The sequence below is a fragment of the Miniopterus natalensis genome, chromosome 4, assembly GCF_054644295.1.
Source record: "Miniopterus natalensis isolate mMinNat1 chromosome 4, mMinNat1.hap1, whole genome shotgun sequence".
In the NCBI taxonomy this organism is placed as follows: Eukaryota; Metazoa; Chordata; class Mammalia; order Chiroptera; family Miniopteridae; genus Miniopterus; species Miniopterus natalensis.
Genome location: NC_142084.1, coordinates 32,799,257 through 32,827,243, shown reverse-complemented (window position 1 = coordinate 32,827,243; position 27,987 = coordinate 32,799,257). Strand labels below are relative to the sequence as shown.

The window sequence follows — 27,987 nt, the reverse complement described above, 5'->3', positions numbered from 1 at the left end:
GAAGGAAACAGGTGAAACCCAAGGCTCTCTGGGTGATGGGATTAAGAAGTGCTAATTGTGAGCTGCAGACTGAGGCACAGGATGTGAGGCGCGGCGCGGGAGGGCAGCTCACGCACTGTAATAACCCCCTATGGTGCCAAGCGGGCACTTGAACTACCCGAGGGGACACTGTGCAACCCATATGAATGCCTATCCGCTGTGCTGTACACCTGAAACTAATACAAAAATGTGCTGAATGCAAACTGTGAAAAAAATAAAAAAATCAAAATAAACCAAGGCTTTCTCAATTGCCTTTCCTTTGCCCTCTGGTCAGATTAAGCCTGGTCTTCATTCCTTTTCTTTCTGCAGGAAATGCATCACATTAGGGCTAGACCGTGCTAAAGCTCTACTTCTAGGTGAAGTCTTTCCACATCTCTCAGGAGCAGATACCAATGCCAGGGGCAGTATATTTTCTATAAAGTGAGGTTTAAATCTCTCGGGATACAATATAGATCCATTTTCTCTTTTCTTTGCTCTCAATAAAGACAGATTAACTGATCACACTATCTGTGTCGTTATATTTGTTCAAATATTTAACATTTGTTATGTCCCCTCCCTCTTTTCTTCTCAGTTTACAGTTCCTCAATCCTTTTAAACTCTCTTCCGATAAACTCTACTCCAAAATGATAATCTCTTTACTTTATTCAGTCTCTTTTAAGTATCTCCAATTTACCACAATCCTCTCATCTAGGGTGAAAGAAATGAGAAGTATAGACATTTGAATTTCTCTACTCTTTTGTTATAATCCTGTAGCCAAGTTAACATATTGAAATATTTGTTTCTATAAAACACCACTAAATATCAGATTATGGTCAAACAGTAAGAAAGATATAAAGACAAGTATCAAACAGTTCTAAAAGACTAGACATGAGAACTCCAAAAATAGTAAGAAAAATTATATCCAAGGAGAACACATCTGTCCTAAATTGTCTTTATAGTTTATATGCCGATATATATGGACTCTGCTGATTGCTTCCTTATATTACCAGAAAAAATAACTGGCTAATAAATTTTAGTGAAACTCAAACATACTCATTATTTTATTTATTCAAATTATAGATTTTTAAAATCCAGAAAAACTATTTTTGGTTAGAGGTCAGAGTAGCGGTAATTCTTTGGGAGGTAGTAACTGGAAGAGGGTAGAATTCTGGACTTAATGAGATACTAGCAAGGTTTTGGCTACAGAACACTGTACCTACTTAATGTTCTGGTCACTGGTTGCTCAGGCATTCTCATTTTTTGAAAATTTTTTGAGTTTTGCATCTATGATTTTTGTACATTTCTACATGCATATTATACTTTAATAAAAGTTTAAAAATAAAAGTTGTTATCTATGAACCTTATTTTAATCATGAGTCAACATCTTAACTGTAAATATAATATTTATGAGAAAATTATGGTAATGTGAATAACTAACAAGACTAGAAAAAATTAAGAATATTATTGTGGTTATGCTAAAAAACTTTCATTAAACATATGCTGAAATATTAATAAATTAAAGAGTAGAATCTCTGGATTTACTTTAAAGCCTCAGTGAAGGGGCAGTTGTGGTAGGGTTTGAATGAAACAAATTTGGCAAAGAATTGATAGAAATGGAGAGTCTAGTACACTATTATCTGTTTTTATATATACTTAAAATTTTCCATTATTTTAAAAATGTGTAAAAATATAATTTACTAGAACTAAATATTATTTTATACAATAATGTTCTCTGTTGCCATTGTTCTTATCAAGTTGAGATAAGTCAAGAATTAAGATATATGTACCAAAACATATCTAGATTCCATGATGTAGTGTAATCATCTGATGAGTAATTAATTCTATGACAAATAAACCATAAAACCATACTATTTGTGACTAGCTAAGGGATTTGTTCTGGCATCAGGTTTATTAATGGTGGGCGGGGAAAGGTACAATAATTTTATACTAATTTCATTTTATTTTTAATTTTTCAAAAATATTTTTATTGAATTTTAGAGAGAGAACATCAATGTGAGAGTGCAACATCAATCGGCTGCTTCCTGCACACCCACTACCAGGCATAGAACTTGCAACCAGGGCATGTGCCCTGACCAGGAATCAAAACGGCCAGGGCAAGAATTTTATACTAATTTTAAAGGTCAGACTCCATGTTTTCTACACATTTTCTAAGACTAAAATGATAGCAACTGTCAGACAATAACATTAACTTCATATCTATGAAAGTTAATATTTCACCTACATGTGAAATATTTTATCTTACATACACCAAGTGTACATCATCAAAACAATCTATTATATATACTTTATCTACTGTTGACTTTGTTAATTCAATACTTTCTTTCTACCATGTGCTGTACTTTGAATCAAAACCCAATAATATTTTTAGTTAGATATGAGAAGCCCTCGACTCTGGCAATTTCTTTAATTGGGGTGATTCAAAATTTAATCTGGGCCTGGCTGGTGTGCTCAGTAGTTGGGCATTGAACTATGAACCAGGAGGTCACTGTTCCATTCCCTGTCAGGGGACATACACAGGCTGTGGGCTCAATCTCCAGTACGGGGCTTGCAGAGGGCAGCAGATCAATGACTCTCATCACTGATCTTTCTATCTATCTCTCTCTCCCTTTCCCTTCCTCTTTCTGAAATCGATAAAAAAATTTAAAAAAAAATTAATCCACAAAATATATGTTTGATATTGATTTTTTAATGTATTACTTCTATGTTTAAGTCTTTTTTCTTTATTGAGACATTTACTTAAAAATTTTGACAAAAACATTTGCAAATATGCTCTTTATGGGATAATATAGTAATTACCTAATTTTCAGCTGCCATATAGTTATTGGTATATACATTAGCCTTGAAACATTTAATGACTAACTGAGGCCACATTTCTAGTATGTGGACAATATAAAATTCAATATCCAACAAAATTATCTGTAATATTGAGATCTAGTGCAGAATTCTGGCTAATGCCAACATTAAAAGGAGAAAAAAGCCCTAGAGATTACAACATTTTTACAAGTAGTAAAAATAATGTCTTCCTCATAATACATATGAATCAGACATATATTTCTTCTAAAGTATCATGGTTAATTTTGCTACCTATGCATATAAACTGGTCCTCAAAAATACAACCAGTACCTTAAAAATTAAAGGAACGGGCTAAAATTGGTTGTGTCTCTTATCTGTTTCTCAGCAAGCACCATAGTGTCATATTAACAGTTTCTGATAATGAAACAGCTATTAGTTAAATAAACTTACTCTTGCATTAAACATAATCACTGTCATTTTTATGGTAATGAATATATATAATTAAAATTAAATTAAGTTAAAAATATAATGTCTTCATACAGGATGCATATATGTGCAAATGTATCCATACAATGGAATCATGAAAACAGAAAACATTTATAATCACTTGTTGAACTCAATACTCAAAAGATATCATTGGTAATTTAGATAAGTCTGTTGTACAGATTATAGAAATTTTATTGAAATGAAGTTCACATATAATCCTTTCAGCTCTTAGAGTTAAAAATCATGTATTTCTAGAAGAAAGCATACAGCTGTGTGCTTAGGCATAATGCATAAATATAATGTATAATGTTGACTGTAATGTACCAATTATAGAATCAGAAACAAAGCCCTGATTTTTATTTGCAAAGTTTCTAACTTACGGTTTGTTTTTATCTTCACCCATTTGTATGTAATTACATTTGGGGATTAATTTTTTGTCAAATCTCCTCTCTTCTCCCCACCTAAACTGATGTAGATAATTAGGGACCACTAATGTAGTAATTAGAGACTCCTATTGGACCTCCACATAAAACTGCCCTGGTTTTTATTATACTTTGGGAAACATTAAATTGACTCATTATGCTGAATTGAGCCTTGATTCAGTAGTATTATTCGATCTTGAGCCTCACAGACTAAAGCAGTTTCCAAGCTATCTTGTCTAAATGACACTAATTCCTATTAAAAGAATTTCAGAAGACGCATACTCATCCAAAAAAAGTCTGGCACATTGAGTATTAAATGATGTTTAATGATATTTATAAGCAATTGAATTTGTATATTCCAGACTATTTACAATATCTTTATAACTTAATGTATTTAAATTTAGACCCATAAATCTTCAGTTTGATGAGGCAGGAAAAATTCCCAAGTAGATAGTCTTTTTCAGTGAATAATTCTATTTATATTTTAATTGGTAATCTTCCTTTGTTGGGCTCACGTGATGGACAAATGCTTAAGTGAATTTACTTCCAATGTACAAAATAAGAAAGAGGGTGGAAATGATCTGTAATATAAAATGAAGTATATAAATAATATTAATATGTGAAATGGTAACTCAGGAATATGTAAAGCATGCTTAAAATAAACTGCTTTAAATAACAGATGAAGACTCACATACCAATGAGTGTAAACTATTGCAGAAAGATATAAATTACCTTTATCAATGGTCCTCTCTATATGCCCTTAAAAATGTACAAGAGTTTATTTAATCATATCTCTGTGAACTCAATAATGTAATTAATAACATACAAAGAAATAACTCTTGCATATGGGTTAAATGAAAAAAAAAGTGACTAAACCAGGGGAATGTATGTACTTATTAACTTAATGAAAAAGTGAAAAGGGGAGCTAAAATATGAAAGCTTCTAGTAAATAAAATATGGGAGGGAGGAATTGTCTCACAGGCCATGTAAGAAAGGAAGTTGTTAACATTCTAAGAGAGTTAAGAAATATGAAAGAAAAAAAAATTAACTCCTTCTTAGAATATGGAATAAGTTCTTGGAACAAATGAAAAGAAATTTAAAATTTCAAAGTATTGAAAAACTCCATGTTTTACAAAAGACCACGGTTAGGGGCATTTTAATATTTTGAATGAGTTCAAAACCTACTTCCTCTCACAAAAGATTGCAGGTATTAGCTGGAGCGAAATACAACTAATTTAAAACATTTTTCATTGGAAGTAAAAATGGAAGTTTGCCTAGCATATTGAAAAGTGTGTGTGTAGGCCTGTGTGTCAAAGAAAGTGTGATGACAGCATTGAAGAAAAGTTAGGTACTTTAAAAACACTCATTTATCCATTAATTGATTGTTCATCAATAATTATTTAGAATTTATAATATATATAGCTGGGTAATAGGTCTCAATACCCCAAGAGAGTATTGGATACTACTAGTTCCGAAACACCCATAGGCACAAATTTTAAGTGACAGGTGATGTCACGAAAGCACTGACGTCTGAATAAATGAAAATGAAGTTGCCCACCGAAATCACCAGATGTGAGAGCGTCTCTGTTTCATATCTGCACCTTGGAAGACTTTTATAGCTTTCCCTTTAAACCATACTAGTTGAGGTCAACCATTAATCAACAACTAAATAAGAAATGGCATAACGTTATTGTATCTCATTTATCTAGAACTATACGGAGGTTCCAGTCAGCTGCTACACCAGTTAACTGGGGTAATTATATAAGTTGTGAGTAGATTACCTATTTCACAAAAGTAAAAGATCATAAAATTCAGTGAACATTAAATTTTATAGTAGATAGATAGAGAATATGAACAGGGATTGGGTACTCTCTTGATCTTGAGTTATCATGTGTTCCTGTTCACAGAGTTAAGGAGATAAAGCTATTTTGATTATGAGAGATTAATGGTTAATTCCTGAGAAAAATAATTTAATGAAAAAATAGAAAGACTGGTGTGATTCAAAGACCCAGTGATTTGTCACAAAGAGATACAGTGAAAAAAAATGAGAAAATTAGTTACATTTACAAATCTAGATAAATACTTATAAAAAGAATGAGAGAACAAAAATCTCAGAAATAGGCAGCTATAAAAAAGTAGTACAATTTGAAGAAAAAGTGAACAGAAATAAACATATTTACTGGAAAAGAACAAAAATCCGGAAAAGTTTCCCCTTCATTTAGTGATGTATGGACCTATGAGAGAGAAGTGTTAAAAAGGTCATGTATAAAAATACTTATTTGTGGACTTTAATATTTGATAAAGTGATGTTACCTTTATGACACTAGAGGAATATACAAATCTCAGAGAAAACACTACACAGGGGTATGTAAATATGAAAATAACGTGTATCAATAAGAAAGTTTTACTTTGAATTCTATATATGCTCTTACCACACTACTGAGTTCAACAAATTATGAAAACATATAGAAGGCAGACTGAGGTCATGAAGGGACTGGAAGAGATGTGACCTAAACAAAACGGCTCCACAGTTTCAATCAAATAAAAACTTTCAGCAATCTGTTTAATTAATATAGATGCCTAAAAAAAATTTCCCAAAATGAGGTTTACGAAAAACAAAGTCTAGGTAAAATGTCAGTAATATTTTACATGCAATGTTTTGAAGTGCTGACACCTTTTTTTATGTTACAACACGTTGAAATTTCAAAAAGGCTTAAAAGTAGGCCAAAGTCAAGTCGGGAAACAGCTAGTGTGATATTTTGGCATACATGGACGAGTCTAAATGTGTTATGAGATGAAGGCAGGATGGACCATGACACCTTTGACTATGTGGTTACCTGCAGTCCTGTGATTCTAGGAAATGTCATGGATTTAGGATTTAAGAAATTATTATGTCAATGCAGTTTTTTCACTTTATATAATTTACCATTGTATGACTTCAGTAAGTGATTTTCACAATATATTTTAGATGACATTTCATTAATTATTTAATCTTATGATTGTCTTCAATTTTTAGGGACTATGTTTATTGACAAGATATCAGCAATTTTCCAAATACTTATAACTTGAGTTTTGTATTGTTTAGGCTGATTATTTACTGAAAGACATGTTTGTTTACTGACAAAAATCTTAAGAGATGATGTTCAAAATGTGAAGCCAAAATCATAAGCAAGAATGATTGAAAAATAATATTAAAGATAGTATTTTAACTATTGTTTTCTTCTAAATTATGTTAATAACTTTTACAATTTATATTCTTAAATTATTTTTGTTATTTGCTGAGACAATTCAGAGTATTTTATGTATAATTTATTGTGTTATTTGAAAGACTAATGTGATGTAAATATGATGTCTATAATTCTAAGTTCTTCAATCATCAGGATAAAAATAAGTTATTTCTAAACTTCAGAGACTATTTTTTTCTTGTTTCATTTCAATAAGTGTTGAAAACAATGGTTAATTTTTACTAAAAGTTAAAGTAATATTTTAGTATTTTTTTTACTCTAATAAAAATTAATGGTGAGGTTAAGCTAAAATTTATTAACATTTTAAGATAAATCTAAAAGCTGTGTCGATTTTATTTTATGATAAATATATTCTCCATGTTTAAGTTTCTTTCCTCAGTTTTTCAGTGTGCCCCTTTGGTCCTCATCAGAGTAATAGCAAATGACAACATTGCCCAAAATAAGAGAAAGCATGTTCACAAAGTGCTCATGACTAACGAGCAAGTATTAATAGATGTGTTTTCAAAATTACTCCTGATTAAAGTTCCATTTCATCAAATGTATCATGTATACTCTTCACAGATCTTTAAAAAAATAGGAAACATGACTTTATTTAGGTATGTTGTTAAAAACACAAACTATAATTTTTTTAACATGCGCGTACGTACTTTTGTGTAAAAGTTGGTTTCTTACAATTTTCAATTTTAACCTTAAGAATCAGTAGTATAGAAATGGAAAGTTCTTGGGTAAAGACAATGATCTCATTTGTATTATTAAGCATGCCACTATTTCCCTATCATCATTTCATAAATGACAGCGGTAGCCTCATTAGGCTTTTTTTAGAGCTTTACTAACATGACTAAATATACAGTTGCTGTTCTGAGCATCAAAATATACATTATGTTCATCATAAAACTAAATGCATGTTAAGCAAAAGAAAACCTGCTACCTCAATAATTATTTAAACATTCTGATTAAAAGCAAGTAATTAGTGTTAGTTTTTAGCTTCTTTGATTACATAAGGGATGTGTTTTTCAATTTAAAAGATGAGGATATTTCCATTGCCAACAATAAATGATACAACTAATAACAACTCTCACCATGTGAATTTGGTGAGGAATGGTTTTGGAAAATGGTCAGGAATGGTTTTGGATTTTAGTTTGCGCTATTAGGTTAACCACAAAATTGACTATGCCTATTAAATCAGAGCTCTGATGTAATTTTAAAGGTAATTGTGAGTTTAAGATGGCATGAAACACTAGAAGTTAAAAAGGTATTCAGATATGCTTCAAATTATATGAAGAACTAAGGACAATATAAGTAAAAACAAAATAGCTACTGTTCTACTTGTTTTTCATTGAGATCACAATGCATACTAAACCTTAAAGTCTGAGCAATGTGAGCTGGCTAACCAGAAAAAAACAAATTGTTATTAAAAACTAATTTATTCTAATACATATCTGGATAATATGCCAACAAATTCAATTGTCTTGATAAAATAATACATGCATCCATTGATTTCTAGCAACACACATAACTGCTAACATAGTTCATAGTCCTGAAAATCAGGTCTCTCAATGAAAACACTCAGTTCTTAGAAATTAGAGAAATTTTCATTAAAATATATGCACATTAACTTTTGTATGAATTAAATTGTTACTGTGATACTTGAAATGAAAAAGAAAAACTAGTCAGTGGAGAAAGATATTTGTAAATGTTTAAATTTTCACTTCTATGTATAAGTAAAACTTCAAAATTTGTGCTCCCTAAGAGCAAAAGAAGGTGAATTGATTTTTTAACTATGTTTAATGTAGACTTACCAACTGATACATATAGCAACAGTAGATATTTGTATTTATTTAGAACTACAATTTTGAATTACTCTTAATCATATGCTCTTTGACCTCTTGTGTTGAAATTATTGATAATGCATCTCTATATCCTGTATTCTTAATTCAAAGTGAGAATATGTTGTTTTAAATTTGGACCAGCTTGTTGTTGTTGTTTTTGTTTTATTTTTTATAACTAATACAATTTAAAATCCAGAATTCAGTTTGAGGGCCAAGGACTGACTACATCACAGTCTTCATTTGTTAAAATTTGATTTTAGGGTACTTTAATCACTAGTGTGTGTAAATGTGTGAGTTAAACTTTAGGACTTTAGCATTCAAATTACAGCTTCATTATTATGCTAGGCATGTCAATACTTTCCTTAAGTGTTTGTGTTCTCTTTATGTTTTATAACTTTAAAAAATAAATCAAAACAAATATCAATTTATAAGGAGACACAATTCTTTGGGTGTGAAATGCTGAAATACTATGTCATGCTAGGGCAATGGCATCTCTAAGTAACTTGAGAAGTGGAACATACTCCTTCATGAGACATTTGATCACTGTTGCCATCACGATGTATTTATCCAGTGGCAGACCCACCATTTAGTTATATGACACTTGTCTATTCTTATTAGTGGCCAGAGTAGTAACCACGTCCTCAATGCATTCAATCCATGCCTTTCACATTTACGTTCATAAGGGGAAGTATAAGTGTTCTTCTACTTTTAAGTATTTTTTCCTCCCGTTTCATAAGTCATAAAAGAAATGGTACATCTTCAGTCTATCTCATCTTTTGCTTCTAGCTTATGGTTCCAGGATTTTTATTTTTATTTTTGTACTAGACAGTGAAAGTAAGAAAATAAAAGTCATCTTTTGATTGAGTTGTTACGAGTTTCAGCCTCATGAAATAATAGTTCATGTGGTTTGGCCAAAATACTGAATCACCAGTAGCAATTATGAATTAACTAAAAGTAAAAAATCCCTATGTGGTAGACAATAAATGGTATAATTGCATTTCTAAGATCCTCAAAGGAAATATACTACAGAGAATCTCAAAGCATCTTCATTTTTCACAGTGGTTGCATAAAATAGTCCATTTAGAAAATATGGTCCCAAAATTGAAAGAAATTATCAAAGTTTCAATGTTAGAAGAACCTATTATTTTAAATAAATGAATATTGCCGTATCGATATACTATCATCACATAGTTCCTCTGGCTCGAATCAGACTTGAATCCACACCAACACATTACTAACCCATGCTGACTGGTCAAACTAAAGGCTGCACTGCTTTCTGAATTTAGCAATGTGTTTGGTGTGACTATGGTAAAAGGGTGACCACCCATCGATAAGAACATGGGATCCCTCAGCAACTCAAGTGTTGAGATGTTTTTCTAAGCCCTTCAAAAAGCATGGAAATCAAGTAAGCAAGAGAGCAATGTCTAAAGGAAATATAGAGAACATTTGAAAAATATTTTCGACAACATCAAAAGTATTGCTTTTGATTGTTGTCAAGAACCATGTCCTAACACAGAAGCCTGTCTTCCTGTGCAGTATATTCATTTTTCCACAGTAAAGTGCTGCCTGCCTCCGAGAGTCAGTTATCCTGAACTCTATTTTTACTAAGAAGACTGATGTGCTGAACTTGATTCCCTCACAGGGAACACTTTGATACAGCCTTTTATAGAATACTTACTCAAATATGGTGGTTTGTAAGGCGCTCGTGTATTAGACAGCAGTCCGTCCAGCTCCTTCCTCTCCAGGGTGCTGTGAAGGGCCTTCTCTTTGCCGAAGGTGGAGAAGGACCGCTCTGCCCCAGGCTGCGCTTCTGGAGTTTCAAACACCTCGGTGTCTGGAACAGAGTCCATGCCGGGAACATGCAGATTGCTGCGATAATCGGCAGCCTGGCGTCCGTCAGAAGGGACAAAAGAAGGCATCCAGCACCGATCTGAGTGGCCCAGGGCTTTACATTCTTCGGTGCAGTTGGAGAAGAGATCCATACCTGTGAGCAAGAAAAAAGAGAGGCTGCAGATGTGGCACGCACCAACATGACCAGCTGCACAGCGGTGAAGGACCATTAAAAAGCTCTTTGGCAAAGAGGCCTCTGAGACAGATGTTTCTCAACTACCCAGGGTATTGGGAAAAATACATTGGCTCTAAATTTTTAAAAATAATTTGGAAATGGTGAGTAGAAAAAGAATGAATACTTTTAAAAATCTCTGGTGAGGTTCATAACAGAGAAAAAATTCAAGTGTAAAGTTTTCATAATCCATAATCTCTCATGATGGTAAATCATCTGACATGTTTTTCCCTAGAAGCAGCATTAGAAAAAATATGCAAAGCACTAAAGCTGATATTTAGATTATGAAATCTGAACATGAAACAAAAAGTGAAATTCAACAGAAAACTGGCATACATATTGATAAACCAGTAAGTAACAAGAATGAAATAAGACTTTATGAGTGGCCAAGAACATGCTTCCGTAGATTCCTAGGAAATTACTTCCTAGAAGGTAATTCTCAGTGACACTCTGGTAGCTCATATTACTCCAAACCACTTATCATTTACCACCTTAGACAAATTCAGAACAAATGACTGTAATTAGTGAAACCAAGGTAACCAAGTGCAATGGGAGTCAACTGCAGATACTATTGACAAAACCCTTATCACTTGTTCTATATTGGAAAACACTGGTCCTAGTCAACGCAAACTCTTTGCTTACTAATCCTAGAATATAGCAGGTCCTTGAATAATGTTTCATCATTTTGTTATAATGTCGATGAGATTTTATAGGAAATTAACCCTTTTTTTTATCAATTGGCCTATGGTATAACTGGTTTATTATAAGTCGTTTCACAGAACCTAATAATGACCTTAAGTGAGGACTTGCTATGTCAAGATTTCAAATGTCAACTTCAAGTTTCATTGTCTGCCATAGATTGACAAGACTATTACATCGTATCTGATTATGGCTCAAGAATGCTAATTCAGTTTCTTAACAATTTTGAGCACTACAGAATCCTATTCGATATTCATTTTGATAATTAGCACTAATGCAGAAAAACCAGCCATAAGCCCAGATTGTATAAAAATGGTTTTCTAAACATAGTAACATATTTATTGAATATGTTTTTAAACACGGTCAATTTGAATTAACCAAAGTAAGATTGGTCTGTACATAAGAAACTCAAATGATGCCTCGTCTGCATGGGATTTTCCTTGTTTGTTTAACCAACATAGTAATATTTATTTAATGAACACATTTGATTGTTTCTTTCATGAACATCATAAGTGATTTGAGCTCTCAAACAAGTTTTAGTTCTTAAATTCCTGATGGTATCCTGTCACATGTTAATTTACTGTTTCTGTGTATATGTTAACATCTGTATATATAAAATAAAGAGAATAATTTTTTGATGTTACTAACCCTCTAGGTTATCTAAGAATTAAGAACCATTGATTACAAAAATGTTTAAAGAAATAACACCAAGCTTCTTATCATATGTTAATCTCACTTTATAATGACTTTTTAAATTTAAATTGAACTATGTATAATGCAAAGTCTAACTTCGATTATAACATTCCATTGACAGTTGTCGTGCATAAGCCTGCAAATAAATTACTGATCAGTGAACTGTTGAGGAACAGAAACGTGAGCTGAAGGCGGGATAAGGTCCAGACTAAGAACCGCATGTAAAACATGTCAGTGTTTCCCTAGACATCAGAGGTCAGTTCTTTATCCTATTTCTGTAAGGAGCTATGTAGAGAGAAAAAGAGAAGAGGGAGAGGAATGTCCCTGATGCACACTGATTTACCAGGTAGGTAGCTAGAGAACCAGAGGTTTGTATTTTGACACACGGTACTATAAATGCTCCCTATTTATAGTACATGTGAGGGGAGGAGAGGAAGTGTTTTCTTAAATAGATGGAGCTACCATTAAGACTACAATTATTATCAGCAATTATTTATTTTAAAAATAAATTTGAGTTTTTTTGAATTTGAAGTAGATAGAATTATTCAAATATTAAGATAGAATTGTATTATTGGATCCTGATAAAGATGGTTGCCTAATGCGAAATTTAGAATTAATACAACCTTTTCCTCACATGACTGAGGAATATCGTTTTAAATATACCACAAGAACATTAATAATTTTTCACATCTTTTGAGGACCTGTACCCAAGTGTTCTTATAATTATGAATATGATAATGTCACACAGAAAAAAATTAATAAACTAGTCTTTCAACGTTATTATGCAGATGTTGTTTATATTAAGAGGTGCTTTCAGTAGAACTTATTTTTATGGGTAGTTTATACTCAATTGTGCCCATTTTCTTCTCTTAAAGTGTATTATGTTTTGCCTCTTTTAATTATTAGAAGCTACTTAAAATTCCCTAAGATGACATAATCGAGTTCTCATGAGTTGAGAACCTGTACAAATAATACAGCGCGTACATAAGAACAGTGGTGAAATAAGATCAAGTTTTTTGTTGGAAGAATGTTATTTGACAGAAGGAAAAAAACACTTATAAATAATGTTCTTGAGAAATTTATGAACTAATCTTTAAAATGGAATTCCCATAATAATAACACACAGCATTATATAACTTGAAGGAAAGATAAAGGGTCATAAATTATGCATGCATATGTTTTACCAGTTTTACTGATAAAGCAAGTGTATGCATTTCTTACAAGGAAAATGTCATACAAAATTTAATAACATAGATAGTACCTCAATACATTTAAAATAACACTGAAAACAGTTATTTAAAATGAACGTTTTTAATTTGATTTTTTTAATATATAGTTTGAGAACCAAATAAATTTTCCCATTATCAGTCCTCAGCTTAGAGAGTCATTGAAAGGCTAATATTATTTTATCTTTTTTCATTTGTTATTAGCTCTATGAAATATATTATTACAATGACCAAAAAAGCAGTGGTATGTTTATGTTTTATTGTGTTAAGTGACTACATGACACACAGGAATGCCAGGTATTTTAGCATGGGACATAGTAAAATGATATATTAAAATTCACATTGCTCTGGGAATTATTATTTTTTAAATATGTTTTTGTTGGTTTCAGAGAGAGGAAGGGAAAGGGGGAGAGAGAGAGAAAAACATCAGTGATGATTGCACCACACCGGCCAGGCACTCTGGGAATTTTTTAATGGCTTAATGTGAAGTCCCAGAGGAAAATAAATTTAACTAGATTTTTTTTTTTTTTTTGGTCCTGATTCAAATTCCCTTACTATAGTACCTGAAGGATTTGTATAGCAGAAAAATACAGAACAAACCTCAGTTTTGAATGTATGGTAGTTTCTAAGAAACATCTCAACATATATATATTTTACTTGCAATTTCTTCTCCTACTTATTTATTTTCTCCACTTCTCAGAAATAATCTGTTCTACAAGGCCTGACGGCTGATGTGATAGACTGCCTGTTATGCAGAGATATATTTAGGCAAATTTTAAAATATGTCTTTTGTAACTGGCAAGTAACTTGTCCCTTCTAGTCAGAGACAGTGATAGTACCACTGAGAACAAAGAGCAATTTCAAAAATATTATATGTGTATTCAACTTGTACTGTTTTCTGATGAATGTAATAATGCAAAACTATGTGTACATTTCTTTCTCATGCACCAAGCCTTCATAAAAAATGTTTATTTTTCCCCCAAAACATGATAAATTAATTTTAAAGAAAATCAACAAAATTTTTTGAGAAAATTTCTCATTTTCCTTTAATCACATAACACTGATAAACTGAAAGATGTTAATAATAACTATAACTATTGCTGTAATTTTTTAAGAGAATGTGGTTTGGAGGCAGATATTTATCAGCATAATTCAATAATAAAAATTTAAAACATGTCTATCATAATTTTCCCCTACTTATTATTTGAAAATGTTTATATTTTCCCCATTTTCTCTCAATATTTTGTCTTACATGTTTTTCTAATTATAAATCTCCACATCAAGTCGTAGCTCAGATTTTCACCAGAAACCTTAATTATGGTGTAAATTCATTTTATTTATAAAGCCAAAAACTTTGCCAGTGTCTGACTTCTTTATATTTATGGTAAGCCAAGGACTCTCTTTTTGATATTATTGTAGTTGTACAATGACAATATACTTCATGATATAATTTATTTACTAGTTTGAATATATTGATGATTCAAATCACTTTATTTTTAAATGTATAGCCACATTTTTACCATGTATCATGTATCAATCTCATAATAATTAGTTAAGAAATGAGTAGATTTAGAAGCTAAGTTCCCTTGTAAATAAAATCAGCAAGAGCAATTTGACATTTTGAGGTAAACTATAGCAAGTAACATTAATAGAATCCTTTATTAAGGTTCTCCTCTTCAACATATTATTTAAGAAGTCACAATTATTAAAAATAAATTCATAATAAGTCTTAGTATTAGGCTTATTGTATTTTAAGTGGAAAATAAAATTCTTACAACTGCATAGGTCTCCTTAGATGTACCTCCAATAATATTGAAATGTTTAAGAATATACAAGAAAAATGTTATATCGGTGTTCTAAATGAGGAAAGAAGCCTATCTTTTAATCTAATGATAAAATAAACAACACTGAAAACATATTTCTTTTAAAATCCACCTTGACTTTCTTTGGCTCTTTCAGCTGTGATTAATCAGTTTTGCTTCTTGTGATGATTTATGCGTGCATTTACCACATCTCCTTGGACTTTTGCCATATCTAACCAATATATCAATAATGCACTGAAAAAACAAACACACAAAAATGGAAAGCACCTTGACAAGGCTATAGAAAAATAGTGCCACAGAGCAGTGGTCAATCTGAAGAATTTTACACATGGAGCCAGGTGCAGTGGAAAACTGAAAAAGCTTATGTGATTCTCTGTGCAGCTGGCTCCGTATTTAAAGCCCTTCTATGAACAAGATTGGTGACTGCAAATGGCTTAGAAAGGGGACAAGTGGGGGTGGGGTGGAGAAAGAACAAAAAGGAAAACTATTCATAGAAGAATAAATAGAAGGCATATCTAAATAAATGCATACAAAGTAATGTTAACATAGAAAAAGAAAGTGGGAATAAAGATAAAGTTAGGAAGCTTAAACAGGTGAAGTAGTAAGGCAAACAGTACAGGAAATGCAATATGAAATGAGGTACAAACTAAAGGAGAGAATTCAGAATCTATATCTTTCCAGAGTTATTTTTCCTTAATAATCTAACCTTTTCTCCTTAAAAATCCATCTGAGTGAGATTTGCTTATTAATACAAAATGTTTTCATAGCCTAAGCCTGAAAATAAGTGTGCTATAAATATTTTCAACATATTACAGCATAGGAAGATCATTAATAGCTGGCTTTTCCAGGGAATAAAGCAGATGTACTTATTTACCTGAAATGGGCTTCACTTTTAGAAAATATTTTAGCTACTTCGTGTGGGGTTTATAGTACACAACATAGCTATGACTGGGAAAAAACATTAAGTAAATGCATTTTAATTCTCTGCACTTAGGGCTTTATACTTAAAAAGAAAACATTCAGAGTCGTTCTTACAATGAAATTAGACACATTAAAACTGACTTCAATTCAGCACACAGAGGTGCGATTCCTTCTAATAAAAGTGTGCTGCTCCAATTCTGAAACAGCCATTCTTGTGCCCAGTGTGTAGTGGCTGCCCCATAACTGCTAATGAAATACACAGATTATAGATTCTGTACCACTTTTACATGTTTAAAAACATAAAGATGGGGGGGGGATTGCCATTTTGATAAAGAATAAAAGCTGCCTTACTTTTTAAAAAATGTTTTTCGGAACACAATTTAGCATTTTATTTTTCCTTTTAATGCTTTGACGTCTCAGACAATTTGAAAGAAACGTTACCCAAATGGCACGCTGAGTGCCTATGAAATGAAATAGCTGCTGAGAAGGCGCATAGGCAAGAATATATTCCCATCCATCTTCCGAATTTAGCGGGTTTTTTTGCAGATGTTTACTCATTTCTTTTTCTTCGGTTAGGTTATTATAGCTCGTTATGTCTAAGGGACTAAACTAACCGAAATGTTCATTGAGACTAGAGCGCCACAAAAAAGAAAAAAACAAAGTGGGAGAGTGGGAAAGGAATAAAGTGCATCCCAGGAAGCATGCAGCAGGTATTCTGTTTTTCATATTAAAGATTTTGCTTGAAAAGTTTTGAAAGGCTGACCGTTAGGTTAGACTCTCAGAGTAAAGAATAGGAATGCACGATTCTAAATGTACAGCTTCTTAAAGATAACAATCAATCATATGCCATATATAGGCCAAAAATGAAAGGGACTTTGTACTCAGATATAAACTTCTGGCAAGATCTGGTTTGTTGTCAGGTTCCCAGACACTAAATAGATGCTCTGTTCACTTAGCGTGAAGGCCCGCAAGGGGCAGGGACCTCCGGGGATTCTTGGCAGTTCTCAAGTCTCATTAGGTCTGCATATTAATGACTTGCAGCAATATAAAGAGACCCTTGAGCAGCTTTTTCCCCCCTCCTCCTGCCTGTGTTTCCCAAGCCTAAGGCAGCCTCAGACACATCACACATCAGCCCAGCCTTAGGCCTGCAGCGGCCACTGCTGCCAGGCGACCGTGGGGCGTGCACTGCCCTTTGACACACTGCCTCAGCACCATTCAGAGGTCCATCAAGTGTATTGAGGAATGGGTGCTCTCGAGGACCAGCGTTACCCTGAAAACCAGGACCCTGTCACTCTATGCTTATGCCATTGACCAAAATAAAGCTCGCATCTCAAGCAAAAGAAGTTGAACCCAGAGATGGTCCAATGATGGACATTTTTAGAAGTTACAAAAGTTGGCGTTCCTTTTCATTTTTTTATGTGTCAGATAAATACAAAACAATCAGAAAAGAAACAGTAAAAAAAAAAATCAACAAGCATCCTTTTAGTTGAAGTGCAAATGAAACAGAAAGAAAACCCAGATTTTATGAAATTATTTTCATTATGTTAAGTACATATTTTATTTCTCTTAAGTGTCTCCTTAACAGATTAGTAATTACAGTTATCAGGATCCTTTAAAATATAAAGTTTAAATTTATATAGAAAAACTTAAGCAAAATAAAGTAAAATAAAATAAAATAAATATGTATCCCATTGCAACTCCATGAGTGACTACCATTCAGCCCACATATAAATATACCTAGAGTCCAAATTCTTGACAGGTCATAGGCCCTGCTGAAAATATTAGGAAACCTAGTGCAATTCCAAAAATACACACTATCACATGTTTCCTAATGTCCTAAAGCCTCAGAACCCAGATTTGGAAATCCTGCCTTCAACCTACTTGTGACTTTTAATCACCCTTCACTCTTTCATTTACTACTTGGTGGCATGCAAAATACTCTGGAGGCACGAATGTGGACTCTAGTCCCCAGTCATTCACTTATCCTCTTGTGACCTTGTACAGGTCAATCAATTTCATTCATCTTCAGTTACCTCATCCACAAACAGTCTAATAATACCTTAATTGACTGAAGACTGGGGACTGGCCCAGGTGAGAGATCTATGGCTTTTTGTATGCAATATAATCCCATTAAAGCGCATTATATAAGGGAGAAATATTTCATATTTTAACATATTCCACAATGAATTTCTAACTTTAACTCTCCAAAGGAACATTGAATGTTTATAATCCTCATTGAATATACAGTTATCAACATAGGATGACACCATCTTTCGCTGTAGAGGTAGCACATTAAATTTACCAAAAAAGTATCTAGGCCATCCTCCTTTCTAGATTTTTTTTTTTTTTAAGCTATAAAAGTCAGCATTTAGATTGCCCTTGGATCACACTTACCAGCTGACTGGCCACGGTTGGTGGCATCGTGATCACTATCTCCCTGTTCACTGTCTCCATGACCACTGTCCTTAGAGCTTACTATGTCGGCTTCCTGGAATGCAGAACTACAAGCACAAAAATGTGAATATTAGAATAAAAAAGGTGAAGTTACACACAAAACATTCTTCTGCCACCACATGGTCACCAGTGGTGCTGCAGATTCATAGACCTCTTAGTTGGCTTTATTTCTGCATAAAGCTTGTTTTCAAAAGCTTAAGCCCAGCTCTTTAAAATTGAGTATTAGCAGTCAGTTTGAGCCCTTTAAGGCATGTAAAGTTTAGGCAATATTCTATGATTGGAGCTAAGTATATGTTCATATCATTTTTATATAGCAGGTGTATATATGCACCTGGAACTAACAGTTAGGAAGACTATCAGAAGCAGTGTAGAAGTGAAAACTGGCAAAATACTCAAATATATTTAGTAACTTGTATATAAATAAAATGTACCCATATTTTAATGTATTATTTAGGAAACCCAACATAATTAGCATTTATGTCCTACCCTAATTGGAAATACTTTATATGTTTTATATTTTAATATTGAATAATACACCTAATTCTTACTTGTAGTAGGTAGCAGATTGTCCATACACCAAGCTAGGAAATGAAAAATAAATAAAATAAATAAATAAATAAATAAATAAATAAATAAGAGTCCATACCTGTTAACTCGGCGAGGTCTGTCAACTAGATAGCTGAGCTCTGCTCTCTGGTGTTTAGTCTAGAAAAAAAATAAATAAATCAAGAGCCTTTGAATGCTAAGGGTTACCTAATAGTCTGCTTTTGAGGTTAGGAATTAATTCTAGCTTAAGTAATTGTGTACATTTTTATGAATTTCCATGTTGTCCTAAGATCTCAGCCCAGTTGCTGGGTAAGGGCAAGGAGATATGAAAAGACACTTCAGTTTAGATTTTCAGTAAAGGTTTAAAAAAAAATCAGATATAAAAGGCCAATTTTAAATGTGTGGGTGTTTTTAAAGGGATAGTGCAAATGACCTCATAGCTGGGGCTCATAAACTATTGCCTCTAATAGAGTCAACCTAGTTATACTCTGTAGTCTTTCTTTCAATGACCTAAAAAAGTGTTTAGGTGCATACTGTGTTGACACAAGAAAAACAGCACGCTCAATAAGCAAAAGTTTGTATGTTTTATGGAATTATTTTGTTGTTTATTTCCAAAATGTGCTTAAGATACAAATGAGCTGTACAAATATTCATGAAAGTCAGTAATATCTAAGACTCAAATAAATAAAATAACCTGCCAAGGAAGGAGTTCATAACCCTTCCTCCCCCCCCCCCAGCTCTTTCCCCCTCCCAAGGCCCTCAGCATCCTCCTCCCGCCTCCACCAACCACACACCTCTTCTGGTCCAAACTTTCTTTTACATAAATCAACTCCGTTCTCCCTCTCCCTCCCTCCTTCCAAGTTGGCCACTTCTCCGCCCTTCAAGAAGAAATCAGAATTGACAAGCCAAATTCTTTGATGAAGAACGCCAACAGCAGTGCTTTATCAAAAACAGTGGCAAGGATTATTAGCTAAAAGAGATATTTAAGACAAGAATTGTTTAAGCCTTCCGTTTAGTTTACGCTCACAGGGGTTTGTGCCAAAGCAGCTTCATTCAAATTCACACTGTGTGGGCCTTCGGATGCAAGAGCGTCTGTAAATGCTGTCCAGAACAGAACTGAAGGCTTTTCTGCAACCCGAGTTCAGAGGACAGGAATCTGATAGCTCATTCACTGCAACATGCATTCGAGTTCAGACAACTGTGCAAAGTTAGACAATCTATAGCTTACTTTTACACGCGACTGAAAGCATTGATAAACAGGGCAGAACAATTTTATTATTGCCTGCGACAGACGCAAAGAGAGAAAAAAAAAACCTTTTGCCAGTGCCAGCAAGTTCCTCCAACCCCATCTCCCTCTGTCCCCGCCCACTTGACCCTTCGCACCCAGATTTCTTGAAAAGGGAAATGACTGAGAGGGGGGTTAGGATTTTAAAGCAAAGATGCCAGAGGGAAGAAAGAAAGTCCAAGGTGGCAAAGCTCCAAGGGTAGGAAATGAAAATAAACGTGGAGGGGTGGAGAGCAGAAAATAAGGGACAACACTAAGTTTAGGTTACACACGAAAAGGTGGAAGAGGGTGACACCCGCCCCTCCCCCCGTTCTTACCCCCACAAAGATACAAATAAGCTAAATATCCTAAAAATAAATACACAGTGCACCAGAGATAACAAGGGCCGGGCTAGAGGAGGCTCTCGGATGGAGGAGATGAGAGATGGTGGTCCTTTCGCTTCAGCCTTACCTCGTTGGACAAAATGCTTCCGTTGGAGATGATGTCGGGCTGCTGGTCTGTGTAGCCAGTGACGATGGCCCCGCAGGGGTTGTGCTCAGTGTCCGTGCTCCGAGAAGGGCTGCAGGGCTTAAGGAACATCAGGTCGGTCTTGGCGGACTCGGGGGTCAGGCAGACCTGGTAGCAGTAATTCTGGTTGTGGTGGTGGGAGCCGAAGCCCCCCGACTCTTCCACCGGCACCTGGGCCGGGTTGCTGGGCACGTTGGAGCTCTGCACCAGCATGATGTCCGACTTGCTGAGTTTCTTCTTGCGCGCCCGGGCTTGGCGGCCGCAGCAGGTCGAGCCCCCGCCGCCGCAGCAGCAGCAGCAGAGGCAGCAGTCGCTGGCCAGACACGTGTAGATGTTGAGCTTCTTCTCTTTTTGGCAACGCACGGCCAGCACGATCATGGCCAGCAGGAAGATGAAGGACACCGACCCCAGGGCGATGATGAGGATGAGGGTGAGGTCCAGCGAGCTGTCCCCGCCGCCCGAGCGGTTGGGGCGCTGGTGCTCCCCGGAAGCCCCGGCCCCGCCCCCGCCCGCGCCCGGGGGCTCGATGGCGCCGTCCACCAGCTGCACCACCAGGGTGGCGGTGGACGACAGGGGCGGCTGCCCGTGGTCGCGCACCTCGATCACCAGCTCGTAAGGCCGCTGGGGGTCGCGCTTGGCCGGCACCCGGCGCGCCGTGCGGAGCTCCCCGGTGCGCCAGTCCATGCGGAACAGGTTCATGTCGTTGCCCCGCACGAGGCTGTAGGTGAGCCGCGCGTTCTCGCCGTCGTCCGCGTCCACCGCGGCCACGCGGGTCAGCAGGTAGCCCGGCTCGGCCGAGCGCGGCAGCGCCTCGCGGGCCGGCGTCCCGTTGCGGCCCGGCAGGGGCGCCACGATGGCAGGGGCGTTGTCGTTCTGATCCACGATGAGGATGTTGACCGTGGCGTTGCCGGCCAGCGCCTGGGGGCTGCCGGCGTCCCGGGCTTCCACCTGAAAGCTGAAGTCCTTGAGCTGCTCGTAGTCGAAGGAGCGCAGGGCGTACAGGTAGCCGTTCTCCGAGTTGATGGACACGTACGTGAAGACGCTCATGCCCTGGATCTGGCACTCGAGGATCGAGTAGGCGAGCTGGGCGTTGGCGCCCTCGTCGCGGTCCGTGGCGCTCACCGCGTAGATGTAGGCGCCGGGGACGTTGTTCTCGGTCACATACACGTCGTAGACCGGCTGGTTGAAGCGCGGCGCGTTGTCGTTCACATCCGACACCTGCACCTGGATGGACTTGCTGGTGGAGAGCGACGGCTCGCCCCGGTCCCGCGCCACCACGGTCAGCGTGTAGGAGTCCCCCGCCTCTCGGTCCAGGGGCGCCTCGGTCACGATGGTGTAGTAGTTCTTGAAGGAGGACTTGAGGCGGAAGGGCACGTCCCCCAGCAGCTCGCACTGCACCTGCCCGTTCTCCTCCGAGTCGCGGTCGGTGACGCTGAACAGGGCCACCACGGTGCCGGGCGCCGCGCCCTCGCTCACCGCCTCCTTCACGGTGCTGAAGCTGATCTCGGGCGCGTTGTCGTTGGCGTCGAGCACCCGCACGAGCACCTTGCAGTGCGCGGGCACGGCGTTGGGGCCCAGGTCCTTGGCCTGGACGTACACCTGGTACACCGGGCTCTCTTCATAGTCCAGCTCGCCGCTCACCTCCAGCCGGCCCGTGCGCGGGGAGAGTCCGAAGAGCTCCCGCGCCCGGGGCGAAATGTGGCTGCTGAAGGAGTAGACCACCTCGCCGTTCTGGCCCTCGTCCGGGTCCGTGGCGTTGAGCTGGATCACCAGCGTGCCGGGCGGCGAGTTCTCCGGCAGGGACACCGTGTAGACGGGTTGGTCGAAGGCGGGCACGTTGTCGTTGGAGTCTAGCACTCGGATGGTGAGTAGGGCCGTGCCGGTGCGCTGCTGCTGCTGCTGCTGCTGCTGCTGGGGGGGCAGGCCCCCGCCGCCCCCCGCCCCCTCGCCCCCTGCCCCCCCTCCTCCCCCGTCCACCGCGGTCAGCACGTAGCGGTGCACCGCCTGCTGCTCCCGGTCCAGCGGCTTCTCCAGCACCAGCTCGGCGAACCGATTGCCGTCCCCCTGGGTCTGCACGTCCAGGGAGAAGTAGCTGTTGGGGGTGATCTCGTAGTCGCGCAAGGAGTTGGTGCCCACGTCCGGGTCGAAGGCGCTCTCCAAGGGGAAGCGGGTGCCCGGCGTGGCGCTCTCCGAGATCTCCACCGTCAGGTCGGGCTCCGGGAAGGAGGGGGGGTTGTCGTTAATGTCCAGCACCTCGATCTCCACCCGGAACAGCTCCAGGGGGTTCTCCAGGAACACCTCCAGGTGCAGGACGCACGAGGGGCTCTGCTTGCAGATTTGCTCGCGGTCGATCTTCTCGTTCACGTACAGCACCCCGGTCTCCAGGTTGAGGTCCAGGTACGGGGTCCGCGAGTTGGGCACCGTCTGAAACCGGCGAGCCGAAAGTTTTGTAATGTCCAGGCCCAGATCTTCGGCGATATTCCCCACGAACGTGCCATGCTCCTGCTCCTCCTGCACCGTGTAGTGAAGCTGGGAAAAGGCTCCCTCCACCATCCAGAGCAAGGCAAACAAGAATAGCACGACCATCTCCAAAGGGGAAGGAAGCAGCTTCCCGCAGCCAGCCGGCCGCCCCGTCACCTCCCCCACCGCCGCGAGAAAAAAAAAACAAAAAACTGAAATACAAATAAAAGTGCTCTGTGTGTGCGTGTGTGTGCGCGCGTGTGTGTGTGTGGAGGGGGGAGGGGGGCTCCTGTGGCTTTCCGTCCTTAAAAAAAATCTATTCCTTTCGCTTCATGTTAGGGCTTCCCCAGTCGAGCCTCATGTCTCAGTCTCAGCGCAGGAAGGGAGACCGGCGGCCCCTCGCCCTCCTCCGCGATCGCCTCACCGGCCGCCTAATTCAATAATAACAGTCCGCGCCCTTTATTCCGCGCGCCCTGGCGCAGCGCGACGCCCGCGAGTCCCGCCGAGGAGATTTCGGTGTGTCAAGACTGTCCTCGGTGTGTCTTCCCGCTGGTGGGAGGCGAGGGAGGAGGGAGAGGAGGAGGAGGAGGAGGAGGAAGATGAAGAGGAGGTGCTGCCGGCACCGCTGCACATGCCTCTTAATGTCAGCGGCGGGCAAACGCCAAAGGGCTTAAACACAGCGAGAGGATTGGGCGCCGGAAAAGCAGGTAACGGCTCTGCAGCATGAAACTTTCATTCTCTTCATCTCTCCGGATGGATGTTCTTGGCATTTTTTTATTATTTATTTTTTTCCTCCTCCCCTTCTTTCGCTCTATTGGTGTTTTTTGGCTTTCCTCGTCTTTCTCTCCGGCCTGGTCGCCGCCGTCGTCTGCCTGTGAGGGTGACGAGCAGCTTCTTCTCCGCCGCCTCCTCCCCGAGCGCCTCTGCCCCTCGCCGGCTCCCTCGCTCGCCGTCCTCCCCTCCCGCCGCCTCAGCCTCCGAGCCTGCGATCTCGGCTGGCAGTTTCTGAGCTCCGAGCGCAACGCTTCTCTGTTTTTGCGCAGCGCCCTCGTTCTGCCAACCAATCGCTGAGGAGCACCACCCACCGGACCCCCGCTCATTGGCTGGGCTGGCCGTCAAGTAGGCGCGTCACCTGGCAGCCGGGCGGGGCGGGCTCGAAGCCGAGCGCGGCGGCTCTCGGTGAGTGTGAGTGCGAGAGACGGAACCGCCCGGCGGGTCCCGAGGCGCCGCGCTGGGGACTCTGCCGCGGAAAGTTCCCAGTCCCCAGCCGCCGGTAACGGAGAGGGAATACAGAGGTCCCCCCTCCCCGTTTGCATCAGCAGTTGCGACACCGTAACAGCCACAACAGCGGCGGTATCCTCTCTGCGGAGCGGGGTTTCCAATGACGCTAACATTCTCTTTCCTTGAAGGTATTTTCCTTGCTACTGATGGTGGAAATAAATCACCGAGAGCGGGGAAAAAGTTGCAGCGTGGCCGTTCATGGGCAGGGGTCACCTCGCTCAGGGGCTCTGGCAGAGCAACATTAGGAAACCGGATGTGATATGGCCCGTGCCAAACGGAGCTGGGGGTCTGCAGGGGCGCGTGGAGCGGGAGGAAGGCGCTGGAGGGGGGGGCGAGGGGGGACCCCGCCGGGGGCCGGAGCCGGCCGCTCCCCTGACGCGCGGGCTCGCGGGCGCAGCCTCTCGCCGCCTTCGCCGCAGACCCGGGCTCTTCTTACCAAATAGATGAACTCGCCTGGGGACCTAGTTTGAGCCGGGAGCGCTTTGAGCAATAAGTGGGGAGCTTGTTTCATCTGAGCGCTGCCCCCAGCCCGCCGAACGCTCGACTCGAGGTTTAGGGCCCCGCGCCCCGCGCCCCCGCCCGCGCCCGCCGAGCGCTGCCAGGCGCCCGCGACAGCCCAGCGCCTCCCCAGGCCGAGTGCTGCGCGGCGGCGGCGCGCGCGGGCTGTTTATTTTCTGCTTTATTTCTGACAATTGAAGATTCCCCCGCCCCCCGCCCCCGTGCTAGACCCGGGCGCCGATTCTCGCGCAGAGCCGCTTGCACGCTCGCAGGGTGAGGACAGCCGGGCGGCCGAGCACTCAGGGCGGGCGCGGGGGTGGGCCGGGCAGTGACCACGCGGGCCCGTGAGCGTGCCTCTGCGGGCATCTGCCAACGCGCTGGCACACGCGGGAGCTCGCGTCCGTTCTCGCGGGCGGAGGCGCACAGCTCCGAGTCCCGACGGACCCGCGCCTCCACCCCCGCCCCCGCCCCCACCCCCTAGTCCTGAGGGGTGCGCCGTGCCAGCTCCGAGTGTCCACTCTCCAGGCGCTGCGGGAAAGCCGCGCGTCCGCGCGCCCAGCTCCTGTGAAGTTAAAACACAGCGCGAGCTCGTCCATGCGCGAGAGAGGATCGCATGTCAATTCTCCAAGACAAGATTTTTAAAACCTAGTTTTATATTAATTAATGGGCGGTAGGGGCTTGTTGACTCACTGAAGCAGCCCCTGTGCAAGTCTCCTTAAGCCGCGAGGTACGAAGGTCCCTTGTGGCTCCCTGGGAACGAATGCCCCCAGAGTGACGCCGCCACGACCTGTGGGAAAGGGAGCTTCGCTTCCCCGACCCTGAGCTCCGTCGCCGTTCCCTCCTGGCAGGGAATGAAGGGGGGCGGGTGGCCATGGGCTCGAGGGCAGACTGAGCCGTGCCCCTGCCAGTGCTGCGAGTGCGTGCCTACTGCCCTGCCCCCCCCGCATGCCCCCCTCCGCCCTAAGCTATTTCGTGGTGATGGGTCCTCCTTTGAGCGATTAGAAGGAAAGGACGCCCGATGAAATGGCTAACCCTTTTCCAGCTGCAGTAAACCGATGACTGGCCAAAGCCAAGCGAATACCGCTGCAGCTAAAATGATTTTAACGTCACGTCTTGCGACGGAGAACGCAGCGGCACTTTACAAAAGGACCTGTGGATCAATGAAAAGGAGATGACAGTTTATCTGAATACTAATACGGGATTGCATCTGTACTTTTACGCACGCACACACACGCTCCCTCCCCTCTCTTTCCCTACAGAGCTGCAAGATTGAAATGACATGTTTCGAGCTCTTCAAGCTGACTCATCAGAATCCTGGGGCATTTTTTAAAATGACGGTAATTTTCTAATGTTTTCGTTCGTAAGTATGGAAACACTTGTGTGTGTGCGCGCGCGCGCGTGCGTGTCCGCGTGTGAGAGCCCTGCGGCTGAATGACAATGCAGATCCGGAAACTGGGGAGGAGCTTTTTGTTCTCGGAAGGCAGGTGAAGTTTGAGCGGACTTGGGGCGTTCGGCGTGAGCCAGAGAGCTTCCAGAGGTGGATATGAGGACGTGGAGAGATGGCCAGATTTGCCTGTAAATAAATAATCACTGCATCCGCTGTAACGCTTGAGCTGGTGTTGTGTGCGCGTGTGTGTGTGTGTTACTCGTAGCGGCCGTGTTTGAACCGGGACTCTCTCCGCAAACGTGGGTTACAAGCGCCTCCTAGCGGCAGAAGCGGCATAGGGCAAGCCAGAGGAATTTGCTGGGAGCTCTTGTAGCACAGGGCTCGCCTGTTGGGGGCTCTGCAGGATTTCTTGGGTCGCAAAGGCCTGTATCCGCGCTAGCGACACCGGCCGAGGTCCTCTGGAGGCCTCGCCTGTCTGACTTGTAGTCTCCGAGGCGCCCTGGAACCGGCAAGGTGACGAAAGGGTCCCGCCTCCCTCTGGGTAACTCCAGCCAAGAGCAGTTGCAAGAGCATTTTGCTGGGGATCAAGATTCAGATAGTGGCATTGAGAGAGCTTTCTTTGCCTCCTTCAACCTGAAACCGTTAAACAGCCCCTCCCTGTCACCCATAAAACAAAACACCACTTTCAGTTTGCCCTTTGAAAGCGCCTCTGAAGGGTAACTGGTTTATTTCCCCCCCTTGCTGTGTCAAGCGAGCCGATTTGTCCATCTAACCTTTTTCTTTTTCATTCTCTCTTTGGTGGACCCCGAATTTAGTGAGGCCATGAGCATATAAATAGCTTGGGTGGTGGGTTGAGGACCTCTTTGAAATGCAGGATCTCGTGTAATACTGTGTCCCTGGACACCCCATCCCTGGAACTCAAAGGGAGAAGCAACCCTGCGCCCCCAACCCCCATGTCCCCTCCAGGAGCTTCAACCATCTGGGCCAAAACATATTGCATCCTGACGCAGAAGGGGAAAGCAGTGATGATTTGGAGGGAGGTCATCAAAATCAATGTTCATAAAAGTCTTGGTTGGTGTGTGAGAGTGATAGTGCATATTCGCCTCGTTCACTGGGCACTAAGCACAGCGGAAATGGAGGGGGGGGCGCTAAGGATCCCACAAACGCATTTTATATTCATAGTTACAAACTCTGAAACTAGGTAACCAGGTGGCCTTCTTCCCTACCCTTTCTAGAAAAGGTGGGAGGGAAGCACATTTGTTAACCAGCGTTTGGATAAATGAGTGTTTGCAGTGATTTAACTTGACTTGAAAGCAATTTGTTTCTAAATC

At 40.5% G+C, this 27,987-nt stretch overlaps 1 protein-coding gene and 1 long non-coding RNA gene across 7 annotated transcripts in view; one reads left to right on the top strand and one right to left on the bottom strand.

Moving 5' to 3' along the window:
- PCDH10 (protocadherin 10) overlaps positions 1–24,418 on the bottom strand; it is a 39,185-nt gene extending 14,767 nt beyond the window's left edge. The window contains exons 1-5 of one of the 4 annotated variants that reach the window (XM_087816482.1): positions 20,974–24,418; positions 19,339–19,397; positions 18,633–18,739; positions 10,493–10,798; positions 4,046–4,321 (exon numbers count right to left, since the gene is read on the bottom strand). In XM_087816482.1, coding sequence (XP_087672608.1) covers positions 4,281–4,321; positions 10,493–10,798; positions 18,633–18,739; positions 19,339–19,397; positions 20,974–23,616 — 3,156 coding nt within the window. In that variant the 5' untranslated portion in view covers positions 23,617–24,418 and the 3' untranslated portion in view covers positions 4,046–4,280. Of the gene's footprint in view, positions 1–4,045; positions 4,322–5,492; positions 5,975–7,393; positions 10,799–18,632; positions 18,740–19,338; positions 19,398–20,973 lie in introns of those variants that run through there. The other 3 variants (XM_087816484.1, XM_087816483.1, XM_087816481.1) reach the window with 3 other exon arrangements.
- Positions 24,419–24,749: 331 nt separating this feature from the next.
- Positions 24,750–27,987, top strand: part of LOC107529813 (uncharacterized) — a 54,287-nt gene continuing 51,049 nt past the window's right edge. For all 3 annotated transcript variants that reach the window (XR_015714394.1, XR_001602481.2, XR_001602482.2), the window contains exons 1-2: positions 24,750–24,899; positions 26,529–26,606. This is a non-coding gene — a long non-coding RNA (uncharacterized LOC107529813). The remainder of the gene's footprint in view (positions 24,900–26,528; positions 26,607–27,987) is intronic.